The sequence below is a fragment of the Tamandua tetradactyla genome, chromosome 9 (assembly GCF_023851605.1).
Source record: "Tamandua tetradactyla isolate mTamTet1 chromosome 9, mTamTet1.pri, whole genome shotgun sequence".
Lineage (NCBI taxonomy): Eukaryota > Metazoa > Chordata > Mammalia > Pilosa > Myrmecophagidae > Tamandua > Tamandua tetradactyla.
The window spans coordinates 31,966,872-31,981,914 of NC_135335.1; the positions used below are offsets into that span (position 1 = coordinate 31,966,872).

Sequence of the window (15,043 nt, forward strand, 5' to 3'; positions counted from 1 at the left end):
CTCCCTCATAGTTCTCTAAATCAGCTGTCTGAATGTGTTCATATTTTCATCTTCTCAACCATGAACATTTATGATGTAAGATAAAGGGGAACAAATGACACTTGCCTCCTGAAGTACTGTACTCTTCTCAAGGTGTTGGAATGGGTTGGAGCCTCCACCTACAATCAGTAATGGAGAAGAATGAATACTGGTTCTATTTCTGAATTTAAAACTCTCAGAGACAGAGGAAAGGGAAAGATTTCTTTACTGGCTACCTGGTAAACTTCAAAGTTCTCATGAATGCAATTAAGGCTCTACAATCTGTCCATAGATCCTACTACTCTGCTACAAGGGGAATCCACTCTATCCCAAACCACTTACAGTCATCTAGCAGCCCTGCTGGTACAGCCCTTCTTCTGTGCCTCTCATGGTGTATGTCACTTTTTGCATTCATTTATGCAGCCCCGTACTATTTGAGTCCCTACTACGTGCCAGGGGCTAACCGTCCCATTACTAGGTTTCCTTAATAGCAGATGTCATCTCAGTAATTAATCATGTGTATGATTATCTGATTGATGTTCTTCTCCTCTACTAGACCTGTGACTGTCTTGTTTATTCCATTCTAATGTGTCCAGCCCAGGGGACAACTGTCTACCTTGTTCTAGGACTGTATCAGGACTGTACAAAGCGTTGCATACAGTAAGCGCTCAATATGTTTGTTGAACAAATGAATGAATGGAATTAGGGTTCACAGCACACTGACTCCGCTGACCATGCCCTAGCTTGGACAAGCATCAACGCAGCGCCGGCAAATTCAGAGAGATTGGACGAAGAAAGTAGCAAGGGAGTAGCCAGCCCGACTCTCTCCTCTGACAGATGGGAAAACTGAGGCCCAGAGAAGAGCGTGACTTGTCCAAGGTCACCCGGCGAGTAGCGGTCCGAGCTTACGAGGGGAAGGGGTCTCTTGAAGGATGCTCGGTCCCCGAGGCCTGCCACCGTCCAGTCTTGGATCTTCGCACAAGCCCCAACCCCTCACTGGGCCTCGGCCTCTAGCTCAGGTCAGAGGCACCTTAAAGAGGATTCCCAGGGAGGGTCCTGGGGGCTTGCGTGGAGGTCCGGCCTCCCTCAAACCCAGGCCTGGGGTCCCTCACCCGACTCCTCGTCCTTCTTGTCGAATTTCTTCAGCATGGCGATGCCGACGGGGGCGCAACGCAGCAATAAATACTACGCGGGCCTGGCAGGGCTCGGAGCAGCGGTCCCGCGGTTGTTCCACAGGGGCCACTTCCGGGGTTCGGTCCAGCCACGTCGCCTTGCGCTCTGCGCAGGCGCAAACCGTGCTCTGCGCCTGCGCACATCCCGGCCGCCGCAGCCGAGGCCGGCATTAACCCTGTCCTTACTAGAGGCTAGAGGCCCAAGAGGCGGAGACTCGGAGGGTGGGCGGGCGCCCCATCTCTGCGTCATTTCTCACTTTCAATGCTCCTTCCTGCTTGATTCTTCTCCTTAGCTCAAGTCACCACCTGACATACTATATTTACACTTTATTGCTTTCACTGTCTTTTGGTCACCGCAGCGAATAATAGTAAGTGCGCAACGAGCGCTTGTTGAATGTGTGCTGTTGCTATTATAATCATATCCACCTAATCCCGATCACACCTGCACCCGGTGCAAACTGTTTTGTACTTTATTAACTTTCAGAGATTTAACTAAGCCTCAGCACGAGACTTCAGCGTCACTTTGATTGCTAGTACTCACCCAGAGCCAACTACCCGCGCCGCCTAGCGCTGTGGGCGAGAAGGGATGGAAAAGGGAAAATGACACATCACCCGGGGTTCACCTTTCTGGAAACCTGCTCGGGACAGTACGTGCCAACGTCCCAAATCGAAGCTAGGGTAAGGACAGTGAGTGCCAACGTGCCAAATTGCATTCGCTGCGGCGAGTTGAGTCGGCATGGTCCAGCGATGCGACGCGTGCCACCAGCTAGCCTCGGGAGGGGGCAGCGCGCGGAGAGGCAGGAGACCGGGCAAAGGTCCGCAGGCGAAGAAATGTGGGGGTGGGGGATCGACAGCAAAGGGGGTGTGCTGGAGTGATGGAGGCGGGGACAGCCTTTTGGATTGGGCGGTGCTGATGCTGGGGGACTCGGAGGCTGGGGGGTTGGGGAGCGGGCGTGCACGTTTCGCGGGAAAGGGAGATTGTCAAGAGTTAAATGATGTTCAAAACCTGTAACCTGTAACCCCACCCCTAGCCCAAAAAAAGGTAATGAGGTTGTGCACTGCAGCAGTTTGCGGCAAGATACCCCACCCTAACTGTCCGTAAGTAAGGAAAGTATGGAACGCTACGCTCAACGGATGAAACATTATGCATCTTTTTAAAAAAAAATTATTTATTAATTTAAAAAAATAAAGAAGCAAAAATAAAACAACATACATAATCAGTAATTCACAATATCATCACTTAGTTGCATATTCATTATTTCTTAGAACATTTGCATTAATTCAGAAAAATAAATAAAAAGACAATAGAAAAAGAAATAAAAGGAACACAGGAAAGAAAAAAAAAAGATTATACCTACCATACCCCTTACCCCTTGCTTTCATTGATCACTAGCATTTAAACTAAATTTACTTTAGCATTTGTTCTCCCTATTATTTATTTTTATTCCATATGTTCTACTCCTTTGTTGACAAGGTAGATAAAAGGAGCATCAGACACAAGGTTTTCACAGTTACACAGTCACATTGCGAAAGCTATATCATTATACAATCATCTTCAAGAAACATAACTACTGGAACACAGCTCTACATTTTCAGGCAGTTCCCTCCAGCCTCTCCATTGCACCTTAACTAAAAAGGTGATATCTGTTTAATGCGTAAGAATAACCTCCAGGATAACCTCTCGACTCTGCTTGGAATCTCTCAGCCATTGACACTTTATTTTGTCTCATTTTGCTCATCCCCTTTCCGTCCGGAAGGTTTTCTCAATCCCTTGATGCTGATTCCCAGCTCATTCCAGGATCTCTGTCCCACGTTGCCAGGAAGGTCCACACCCCTGGGAGTCATGTCCCACTTAGAGAGGGAGAGGGCAGTGAGTTTGCTTGTCGTGTTGGCTGAGAGAGAGACTGCCTACTGATTTTTGACTCTTCTGTTCCTATGGTCATATGAGACACCTTTATAAATCTCATATTTACAGATGTCTCCTCTTGGTTCTCTTTTTCTAGGGAGCCCTGACTAATAAAGCTTGGTACGGGGAGTGATTCTTGAAAAACAGAATCTTAAAAATGGATTTTAACAATTGGTTTTCTGTTAGGCACAAATAATCAAGATGGCACTGACAGTCTATGGGGTGAGCTGGCAAGAGAGATACGCAAAATATCACCATTAGATTCTGTTAATTGTACACTTATGCAAGGAAAGGCTCAGGGTGAGAGTGTTTTTGACACCTTTTCAGAGTTTTGTCGAATTAAGAGCTATGATGTTGGTTGGTTGTTATTTGATATACTGGATACGTTGGTGAGCGAAAGGGATGAGCTGAAGGCTTCAAATTTGAAACCTAAGTCCCATATGAACTATGTAAAAGTTTCTATGTGTGCCCTAAAAGAAAATCTTATTTCCTGTGGTCACAAGCTTGACATCTCTGAAAACCAGACACAGAGCTTCATTGTTAGAGTAGCAGATTTATAACATAAAGTAAAATTTCAACCTTGCAGGGTGTCTGCCCTTAAAGGCTTTGATTGGGAAAGAATGGGATTCTGAAACGTGGTATGGGGATATATGGCTTGATAAAATGATGGTGATGGGGAGATGGGATCCCTGGAATCTGCTGAGCCTTTGCTAGATAGACCTGCAATGGACTGCCTTGAGGAAACAGCTTCCCAGTTTCCGATCTGCCCAGAGGAGTCTGCCATCCAATCTCCACTTAAAGGGATTAACCTTTCAGTGCCTGCTAACCCTGTAACCACCTCCCCTAGGGAAATAGCTCTCACTTCTCTGTCTGGAGCAATTGGTCCCGTTTCACCAGAAGAAACTATAGTGGAATGCCCTGAGGTGGTTGGCTTGAAAGATACTTCTACATCTTTTCATGACCCACCCCAACCATCTTCCTTTTCTTCAAGACCTATAACTAGACTGAAGTCCCAACAGGCCCTAAAAGGTGAGGTACAAAGTGTGACCATGAGGAAGTAAGCTATCTCCAAAGGAGCTGCATGAGTTTTTTAATCTATATAGATAGAAATTCAGGGGAATATGTGTGGGAATGGCTATTAAGGGTGTGGGATAATGATGGAAGGAATATAAAGTTGTATGAAGCTGAATTAATTGATATGGGCCCACTAAGCAGAGATTCTACATTCAGTATTGTAGCTCTAGGGGTTAGAAGGGGCATTAACAGTTTGTTTGGATGGTTGAGTGAAACATGGATCCAAAGGTGGCCAATATTACCTGAGGTCGAAATGCCAGAACTGCCCTGATATAATATAGATGAGGTGATCCAGAGGCTAGAGAGATTGGAATTTAGAGTGGATTTATCATGGAAGACCTGCTCACACACTCCAGGAATGTCCAGAGGACACACCTTTCACCAGACCTTGAGAATAAATCCGTCATCTCTGTAGTCACCCTTCTCTGTAGTTCAGATACTACTGTGGGAACTGCTGTCACTGAGCTGGCATCCTTAAACACCATGCGGATGATCAGATCCTGAGTTGGCAGAAGCCAGGTGGCAACAGTTAATCGCCAAAGACAAGGTGAATGTGGCTATCAGAACGGACAGCAGACTCAAGGCAGCAGTCAGAATAATCTGACTCGCAGAGACGTGTGGCGTTGGCTGGAAGATCATGGAATAACTAGAAGTAAAATAGATGGGCTGTCTACTAAATTCTTATTTGAGCTATAAAAGCAAAATTCTAAGTCAAATGAACAGAAGTCTAACTTGGATTACAAAAACAGTGAGTCACGGTCGTTTTAATCAATTCCCAAATTTGAGACAGTTTACAGACCCAGAGCTCCTTGAAGGAGGGGAGGGCCAGGTACCCTTGGGGAAGCACCATTTTACACTGCCCCAAATTTGTATAGTTAACCTTCCTCTCAGCCTTCCCCAAGGAGACCTAAGACCTTTTACCAGGGTCATTGTGCACTGGGGAAAAGGATATGATCAACTATGTCGGGGACTATTAGACACTGACTCAGAAGTGACACTAGTTCCAGGAGAGCCAAAATGTCACTCAGGTCCAGGCTTATGGAGGTCAGGTCATCGATGGAGTTTTAGCTCAGGTCCACCTCCCAGTGGGTCCATTGGGCCCCTGGACCCATTCTGTAGTTATTTCTCCAGTTCCAGAATGCATAATTGGAATTGACGTACTCAGCAATTGGTAGAATTCCCACATAGGTTCTCTGTCTTGTGGAATGAGGGCTATTATGGTAGGAAAGGCCAAGTGGAAGCCACTAGAATTGCCCCTACCTAGCAAAATAGTAAATCAGAAGCAGTACCGGATTCCTGGAGGAATTGAAGAAACTGGTGCCTCTCTTAAGGACTTGAAGGATGCAGGGATGGTGATTCTCACCACATCCTCATTCAACTCTCCTATTTGGCCTGTGCAGAAAACAGGTGGGTCATGGAGGATGACAGTTGATTATTTTAAACTTAACCATGTGGTGACTGCAATTACAGCTACTGTTCCAGATGTAGTATCATTGCTTGAGCAAATCAACACATTGCCTGGTACCTGGTATGCAGCTGTTGGTCTGGCAAACGCTTTTTTTTACTCAATAACTGTCAGTAAGGACCACCAAAAAACAGTTTGCATTCAGGTGACAAGGCCAGCAGTATGCACTCACTGTCCTACCTCAGGGGTATATCAACTCTCCAGCCCTATGTCGTAATCTTTGTCCGCAGGGACCTTGATCTTTTCTCCCTCCCACAAGACATCACACTGGTCCATTATATGGATGCTATCATGTTGATTGGACCTAGTGAGCAATAAGTAGCAACTACTCTAGACTTACCAGTAAGGCATTTGTGGGTCATGGGATGGGAGATAAATCCAACAAAAATACAGGGTGCTTCCACCTCTGAAATTTCTAGGTGTCCATTGGTGTAGGGTATGTCGAGATATCCCTTCTAAGGTGAAGAATAAGCTGTTGCATCTGGCCCCTCCTATAACCAAAAAAGAGACACAATGCCTAGTTGGCCTCTTTGGATTTTGGAGACAACATAATCCTCACTTGGGTACTATTCTGGCCCATTTGCTGAGGGACCAGAAAATCTGCTAGTTTTGAGTGGGAACCTGAACAAGAGGAGGCTCTGCAATATGTCTAGGCTGCTGTACAATCTGCTCTGCCACTTGGGCTGTATGATCCAGCAGATCCAATGGTGCTGGAAATATCAGTGGCAAATAGAGATGTTGTCTGGAGCCTTTGGCAGGCCCCTATAGGAGAATCACAATGCAGACCCTTAAGATTTTGGGGCAAAGCCTTACTTTGCCCCAAAGTGGAGTTATCCACTGCAGATAACTCCTCATCTTTTGGTAAACAGCTTTTGGCCTGCTACTGAGCTTTAGTAGAGACTGATGCTTAACCATGGGCCACCAAGTTACCATGAGACCTGAGTTGCCTATCATGAGCTGGGTGTTGTCTGACCCACCAAGCCATAAAGTTGGGTGTGCATAGTACTCCATCATAAAATGGGAACGGTATATAAGAGAGAGGGCTTGAGCAGGTCTTGAAGGCACAAGTAAGTTACATGAGGAAGTTGCCCAAATGTCCATGGCCCCCACTCCTGCCACATTACTTTCTCTTTCCCAGACCAGAGCTATGGCCTCTTGGGAAATTCCTTACAGTCAGTTGACTGAGGAAGAGAAAACTTGGGCCTAGTTTACAGATGGTTCTGCATGTTATGCAGGGACCACCCAGAAGTGGACGACTGTAGCACTACAACCTCTTTCAGTGAGAAAGATCAGTGGTGAGGGGAAGTCCTCCCGGTGGGCAGAACTTCAAGCATTTGTGCCTGGTTGTTCATTTTGCTTGGAAGAAGAGCTGGGAAGAGATGCTTTTGTATACTGACTCAATGGACTGTTACTAATGTTTTAGCTGGATGGTCAAGGACTTGGAAGGAGCATGATTAGAAAATTGGTGACAAAGAGGTCTGGGGAAGAGGTATGTGGATAGACCTTTCTGAGTGGGCAAAGAACATGAAGATATTTGTGTCACATGTGAATGCGCACCAGAGGGGACTTCAGCAGAGGAAGGTTTTAATAATCATGTGGATCAGATGAACCATCTTGTGGATACCAGTCAACCTCTTTCCCCAGCAACTCCTGTCATTGCCCAATGGGCTCATGAACAAAGTGGGCGTGGTGGTAGGGATGGAAGTTGTGCATGGGCTCAGCAACATGGACTTCCACTCACCAAGGCTGACCTGGCTACAGCCACTGCTGAGTGCCCAATCTGCTAGCAGCAGAGACCCACACTTAGCCCCTGATTTGGCACCATTCCCCGAGGTGACCAGCCAGCTACATGGTAGCGGATTGATTACATTGGACCACTCCCTTCATGGAAGGGGCAGCAGATGTTCTAAATGGAATAGACACATACTCTGGATATGGGTTTGCCTTCCCTGCATGGAATGCTTCCTCAAAAGCTACCGTCCATGGACTTACAGAATCCTTTATCCACCATCATGATATTCCACACAGCATTGCTGCTGATCAAGGAACCCACTTCCCAGAAAATGAAGTGCAGGAATGGGCACATGCTCATGGAATACTCTGGCCTTACCAGGTTCCCCATCATCCTAAGGCAGCTGGGTTGATAGAATGGTGGAATGGCCTTCTGAAGACCTAATTACCCTACCAACTAGGTGACAATACCTTGCAGGGCTGGGGCAGTGTTCTCCAGTAGACTGTGTATGCTCTGAATTCATGTGGTGCTGTATGGTGCTGTTTCTTCCATAGCCAAGATTCGTGGGTCCAGGAATCAAGGGTGTAGAAATGGGAATGGCACCACTCACTATGACCCCTAGTGGTCCACTAGGAAAATTTTTGCTTCCTATTCCTGAAACCTTAAACTCTGCTGGTCTACAGGTCTTAGTTCCAGAAGGAGGAGTGCTTCCACCAGGAGACACAACAATGATTCCATTGACCTGGAAGTTAAGACTGCCACCTGGCCACTTTGGGCTTCTCATGCCACTGAATCAACAGGCACAAAAGGGGGTTACTGCTCTCTCTGGGATGATTGAACCTGACTATCAAAGGGAAATAGGACCGCACCTACTCAATTAAGTAAAGTAAAATAAAGTAAAGAAGAGTTTGCGTGGAATACAGGAGATCCCCTGGAGCGTCTCTTAGTACTACCATGCCGTGTGATTAAAGTCAATGGAAAATTGCAACAACCCAACCCAGGCAGGACTGCCAATGACCCAGAAACTTCAGGAATGAAGGTTTTGGTCACCCCACCTGGCAAAGAACCATGGCCAGCTGAAGTGCTTGCTGAGGGTACAGGGAACTTGGAATGGGTTGTAGAAGAAGGTTGTGATAAGTATTAACTACAACCATGTGACCAGTTGCAGAAATGAGTATAAATATTTCTTCTCTGTTTTGTTATGAGTATGTTTGCATTTGCATATACAAATATCTTGATTTCTTCTTATCATATGACATAAGTTGTATTGTTCATGTTATAGTATTTAAGTTATAGGATATGAAGTTTAAGATTGAATGTTACCTAAAGACTTGCACCTTCTAAATACTGGAGCAATGTATTGCATTTCTGATTGTAACTAGGACAGTTGGGTATTGTTAGGTGAAACATATTTCTGTTAGGAAATAAAGCATGTTTCAAGGTGATGTGTAAAGCTGCCAAGATGAGGAGGGGTGGACAGTGATGGTTAGGTTCTGGCTTCAAGTTGGTCAAGTGATGATGCCCAGCTGTCTGGTCAGGCAAGCACTGACCTGACTATTGTTGCAGAGATATTTCATGGCTGTTGATAAACCAGAAAGCTGGTGTATTAAATCATGAGTCAGTTGATTGCATCTGTAGCTGATTACATCCGTGATCAAGTAAGGCATCTCCCATAAATGAGATAATCCAATCAGTTTGAAAACTGTTCTTTATTATTTATTTATTTTTAGTCTATATGTTTTACTCATCTGTCCATAAGGTAGATAAAAGAAGCATCAGACACAAGGTTTTCACAATCACACAGTCACATTGCTAAAGCTATATCGTTATGCAATCATCTTCAAGAAACATGGCTACTGGAACACAGCTCTACATTTTCAGGCAGTTCCCTCCACCCTCTCTGTTATGCCTTAACTAAAAAGGTGATATCTATTTGATGCATAAGGATAAACTTTTGACTCTGTTTGGAATCTCTCAGCCATTGACACTTTATTTTGTCTCATTTTGCTCTTCCCCCTTTCGGTCGAGAAGGTTTTCTCAATCCCATGGTGCTGAGTTCCAGCTCATTCTTGGATTTCTGTTCCACATTGCCAGGAAGGTCCACACCCCTGGGAGTCATGTCCCACCCAGAGAAGGGGAGAGCAGTGAGTTTGCTAGTTGTGTTGGCTGAGAGAGAGAGGCCACATCTGAGCTACAAAAGAGGTTCTCTTGGGGGTGACTCTTAGGACTAATTTTAAGTAGGCTAAGCCCATCCTTTGCGGGGTTAAGTTTCATATGAACAACCCCCAAGATTGGGGACTCGGCCTATTGCTTTGTTTGTCCCCACTGCTTGTGAGAATATCAAGAATTCTCCCCTTGGGGAAGTTGAATTTTTCCCCTTTCTCACCATTCCTCCAAGAGGACTTTGCAAATACTTTTTTATTCCCTGTTCAAGATTTTATTTATTATTAAACATAACAACATACAAACACAAACATTCTTACCATATGATCATTCCAGTCTTGATATATAATCAATAACTCACAATATCATCACAGTTGTATATTCATCATCATGATCATTTCTTAGGACATTTGTATCAATTCCAAAAAAGAAATAGAAACAGAAAAAATTTCATACATACCATACCCCTTACCCTCCCTTTCATTGATCACTAGCATTTCAATCTACTAAATTCATTTTAATATTTGTTCCCCCTATTATTTATTTATTTTTAATCCATATGTCCTATTCATCCATTGATAACGTAGATAAAAGGAGCATCAGACACAAGGTTTTCACAATCATACAATCATCTTCAAGAAACATGGCTACTGAAACACAGCTCTACATTTTCAGGCAGTTCCCTCTAGCCTCTCTGTTACACCTTAACTAAAAAGGTGATATCTAAATTCCCCCTTTTCAAAAGCCGTTCGAGTTCTGGTATGTTGCATTCCGGCAGCTAGCAAACTAGAACACTGCATTGTTAAGGTGGGGAGACCACGCAGTATGTGGCAGCCTTCGTCAGGGACTCATCAGAAAACAGACACGTCAATGTATTTTATCTCTAACTCACCCAATCAATCTTCAAGGTAAACATTACTGGGCTTTTTACAGTCACAAAAACTTGTTTTTCAGAGATTACATGCATAGCCAAAAGAATATTTAGGTATACTGCTTAAGGACACAGTTCTTGGATATATGCTGAGAAGGACAATTCTGAATTCTCAGAGTGTCAACCTTACAAGATAATGTAAATTGTTTCCCACAGTTGGACCAGTTTACATCCCCAATTGGTCTTGTCAGACTTAATTTTTGTGGACCTAGTGGGCATAAATTGTATCTCCTTGGGATCTGATTTGCTGTTTCCTGAGGTCTAGAATCTTTTATCTGTTTATTGGACAATACTGCTCTTCTTTAAAATATTAATATCTTTTTTTTGGTAGCTGATTTTTAGGAGTTCTCTTTATTTTGTGAATGTTCATCTTTGTTGCTTGTATTTATTGCAAATATCTTCTCCTAGTTTGTGACTTATCTTTTTGTTTTCTTCATGGTAGGTTTTTATAAATAGAAGTTTAAAATTTTAATGCTATTGAATTCTCTTTTCGTTTGTGGAGGGCTCCTTTTTCATCTCATTAAAGAAATCTTTCCAAACCCCAGGTTGGGAAGAAACTGTTCTATATCAGTGCTGCCAGTAGAATTTTCTGCAAAGTTAGAATTGCTCTGTATCTGCCCTGTCACATGTAATAGTGACAGCACACATCATTATAATAGCTACTAGCTTGAAGTGGCTAAGTACAAAGGAGCTGAATTTTAAATTTTATTTAATTTTAATTGCTTTAAAATTAAATTTAAATAGCTTCATAGGGCTAGTGGATACCATATTAGACAGCACAGCTTATGTTTTCAGCTGAAAGATTTAAAATCTTGCTTTTCAACTTAAAATTCTTACTTCATTTGAACTTTTTTTTTTGGTATGGTATAAGGTAAGAACCAACTTCATATTTTTTTCCATGTGTCTAATCAATTGTCCGAACACAATTTATTGAATAATTCTTCCTTTCACACTGACCTTCAGTGTCACCTTTATCCTAAATCAAACTTCCGTTTATATTCTGTTCATAAGTTATATATTCAAGACCCATTTATTTAGATCTGTTTTTGGACTCTCTATTCTGTATCATTGTCAATCTGTCTCTCCCTATGTCAATTCGACACTATTGTAACCTTAGAATAAGTCTTGATATCAACATCTAGTAGGGTGAGTCCTTACACCTTATTGTAGACATATGTTGGCTCTTGATGGCCTTTGCTTCCCCACATAAATCCTCCAAATAAAGCGCATTCCATTAAAAGCCTCTTGGGATTTTTATTAGAATTGCATCAAATCATTAGGTCAGTTCATGTATCTTCAGCATAGTAAACATAATATATTCATAATTTTCTACTTTTTAACCTTGACATTGTGTACTTGCATTTTCCCATCACTGTACCCTCTATAGAGGGGTCTGATGAGTCCAGGCCTTGTACTAACTGTTCCCAACAATGCTATGTGGTGATGGGAACTACAGTTATCCCCATATTACAAGTAAACTGAGCCTCATCAATTTTGCGAAAGTCAAGTGATACAGGTGAAGAGCCAAGGTTTAAACCTAAGTCTGCCTGACCTTAGCTTTAATGCACAAAAGTGTCTCTAAATGGTCTTGGGACATTTGGTTGTTTCCAGCTTTTCCATATTTAAATGTCATTATGATAAACAGCTCTAGTATAAATCTTGTCCCTGTTTTCCCTTGCTTCCCTAGGCTACATATAATCCCAGCAGGTGAGTCCCTTGTCAAAGGATGAACATTTTGAAAACTCTTGTTGTATACCACCTTCCAGAAAGGTCATGTCAGCTACACTTCCTCAGCTTGTTTTCAGCGTCAGCATTTACCAACTGTTGTCCACTACAAACAACTGACATATCTAGAGCTCCTTCTCCGGGCCAGACGCCATGCTAACTCATTCTGTTATATTATCTCACTTGAATCTCTCAACAGCCCCCAGAAACCGAGGCTCAGAAAGGTAAATTGATTTGCCCCTGATCACATGGCAAGTTAGGGACAAATAGCCACCAGTGTGTTTGCAGTATGGCTCTGACACAAACTACCTGAAGTTAGCTGAGATCCCACAGAGTAAGTGTACAACCTCCACAAAGCTGCCCTCGCTTCAGGCACCAGTCTCAAGTTTGTAGGTTGCCAGGACCACTCTTACTTTTTTTTAAAAATTTGTCTTTTATTTATTTATTTATTTTAAACATAACAACATACAAACACGAACATTCTTACCATATGATCATTCCATTCTTGGTATATAATCAATAACTCACGATATCATCACATAGTTGTATATTCATCACCATGATCATTTTTTAGAACATTTGCATCAATTCTGAAAAAGAAATAAAAAGAAAACAGAAAAAAACTCATACATACTGTTCTAGTTTGCTAGCTGTCAAAATGCAACACACCAGAGATGGATTGGCTTTTAATAAAAGGGAATTTATTTTGTTAGTTCTTCAGAGGAAAGGCAGCTAACTTTCAACTGAGGTTCTTTCTTACGTGGGAAGGCACAGGGCGATCTCTGCTGGCCTTCTCTCCAGGCTTCTGTGTTCCAACGACTTTCCCTGGAGTGATTCCTTTCTGCATCTCCAAAGGCCTGGGCTGAGCTGCCAGTGCTGAATAAGGTATGCTGAGCTGCTTGGGTTGTGCTACGTTGAGCTCTTTCATTTAAGCACCAGCCAATTAAGTCAAACATCATTCATTGCAGCAGGCACGCCACCTAGCTGACTGCATATGTAATCACCAACAGATGAGGTTCACAAGCCATTGGCTCATGTCCACAGCAATATAACTAGGCACCTTCACCTGGCCAAGTTGACAACTGAGTCTAACTACCACACATACCACACCCCTTACCCCTTACCCCTCCCTTTCATTGATCACTAGCATTTCAATCTACTATATTTATTTTAACATTTGTTCCCCCTGTTATTTATTTATTTTTAATCCATATGTTTTACTCAGCTGTCCATACCGTAGACAAAAGGAGCATCAGACACAGGTTTTCACAATCACAGTCACATTGCAAGAGCTATATCATTATACAATCATCTTCAAGAAACAAGGCTACCGGAACACAGCTCTACATTTTCAAACACTTCCCTCCAGCCTCTCCAATATACCTTAACTAAAAAGGTGATATCTATATAATGCGTAAACCACCTTCACTTTTGACCAACTAGCTACAAATTCAAGGGTTTCTGCTACCCCTCAGATTTGATAGCACTGTACTTACGATGACAGTTTTATTATAGCAGAAGGGTACAGAACAGGACCTGCCAAAAGAAGAGAAGCGCAGGTGAGGTTTGGGAGGGTCCCCAAACGAGAAACTCCATGTTCTCTCCTCGCACATCGATGCGTGTGACCAACTAGGAAAGCTCACTAAACTTTTGGTGTCCAGAGTTTTACCTGGAGTTTCATTACTTAGGTTTGATTGACTAAATCAGTGTCCAAGTGGTTGAACTCAACCTCCAGTCCCAGCCCCTCCCTGGAGGTTGGGTGGAGGGTTTGTGGCTGGAAGCCCAATCCTCTAATTGCATGGTTGGTCTTCCTGGGGGGGCGGGGCTTAGACTACAGAGGTGACCACAGGGCCCACCTTCGTAAATGACAGAGATACTCTTATCCCGGAGAAATTCCAAAGATTTAGATGGTATCTTCCAGGAAAAAGGGACAAAGGCCAGCCAAACTCTTTATTATACAAGGGTATTGCAGGCCTTCTTTAAACCTTCCAAAGGATCCCTCTTACACTCGGAATTAAGTCCAAACTCCTTCCCCTGGCCTGTGAGCAGACCCCGTCTCCTCGCACCACACAACCCCGCCAGCCTCAGACCTTCCTTCTGCTGGTCCATCTCCCCAAGTTTGTGTCTACCTCATAGCTTTGTCTGATCATCTTCCCAAATCTTTTGCGTGGCTGCGGCTCTGTGATGGTTTGTAGCTATATGTACCCCAGAAAAGTTCATGTTCCAAAATTTAATCCAATCCTGTGGGTGCAGACCTATTATGGATGGGACCTTTTGATTAGGTTATTTCGATTGAGATGTGACCCACCCAATTCAAGGTGGGTCTTAATCCTCTTACTGGAGTCCTTTATAAGAGGATAAAAGACAGAAGGAGCACACAAGAAAAAAGAAAAATCAAAGAAGCTGAGAGACAAGAACACACACAGAGCTCAGATAGGAAGCCACTGGAGCCAGAAGCTGGAAACAACAAAACCAAGGAGAGAAGGGAGAGACCAGTAGACATTGCCATGTGTCTGGCCATGTGCCAGAGGAGCTGAGGATGGCTGGTAGCTGGTCTTCAGGGAGAAGGTATCATCCTGTTGATGTCTTGATTTGGACATTTTTCATGGCCTCAGAACTGTAAACTTGTAGGCAAATAAATCCCCATTGTAAAAGCTAACCCGTTTCTGGTATTTTGCATTTCGTCAGCTTTAGTGAACCAATACAGGCTCTCCTGCTTTCAGGTTCAGCTGAAAGATCACCTCCTTAAGAGAGGGCACCTCTGACCTCCATAACTAAATTCCCACCCCCTCTCCATCCCATTATCTTGATGTATTTCCCTGACAGCATTTTGCCACCATCTGAGTTGGTAACTCAC

General features: G+C 43.4%; 1 protein-coding gene and 1 long non-coding RNA gene across 2 annotated transcripts in view; one reads left to right on the forward strand and one right to left on the reverse strand.

The window, feature by feature from the left end:
* Positions 1-1,293, reverse strand: part of COPG1 (coat protein complex I subunit gamma 1) — a 28,416-nt gene extending 27,123 nt beyond the window's left edge. Inside the window, exons 1-2 of the mRNA XM_077116364.1 lie at positions 1,131-1,293; positions 106-158 (exon numbers count right to left, since the gene is read on the reverse strand). Coding sequence (XP_076972479.1) covers positions 106-158; positions 1,131-1,167 — 90 coding nt within the window. The 5' untranslated portion in view covers positions 1,168-1,293. The remainder of the gene's footprint in view (positions 1-105; positions 159-1,130) is intronic.
* A 71-nt stretch (positions 1,294-1,364) lies between these two features.
* LOC143646930 (uncharacterized) lies at positions 1,365-8,485 on the forward strand. The gene is made up of 3 exons (XR_013157753.1): positions 1,365-1,558; positions 1,675-1,868; positions 8,051-8,485. It is a non-coding gene; the product is annotated as an uncharacterized LOC143646930 (long non-coding RNA).
* The last annotated feature ends 6,558 nt before the right edge of the window (positions 8,486-15,043 follow it).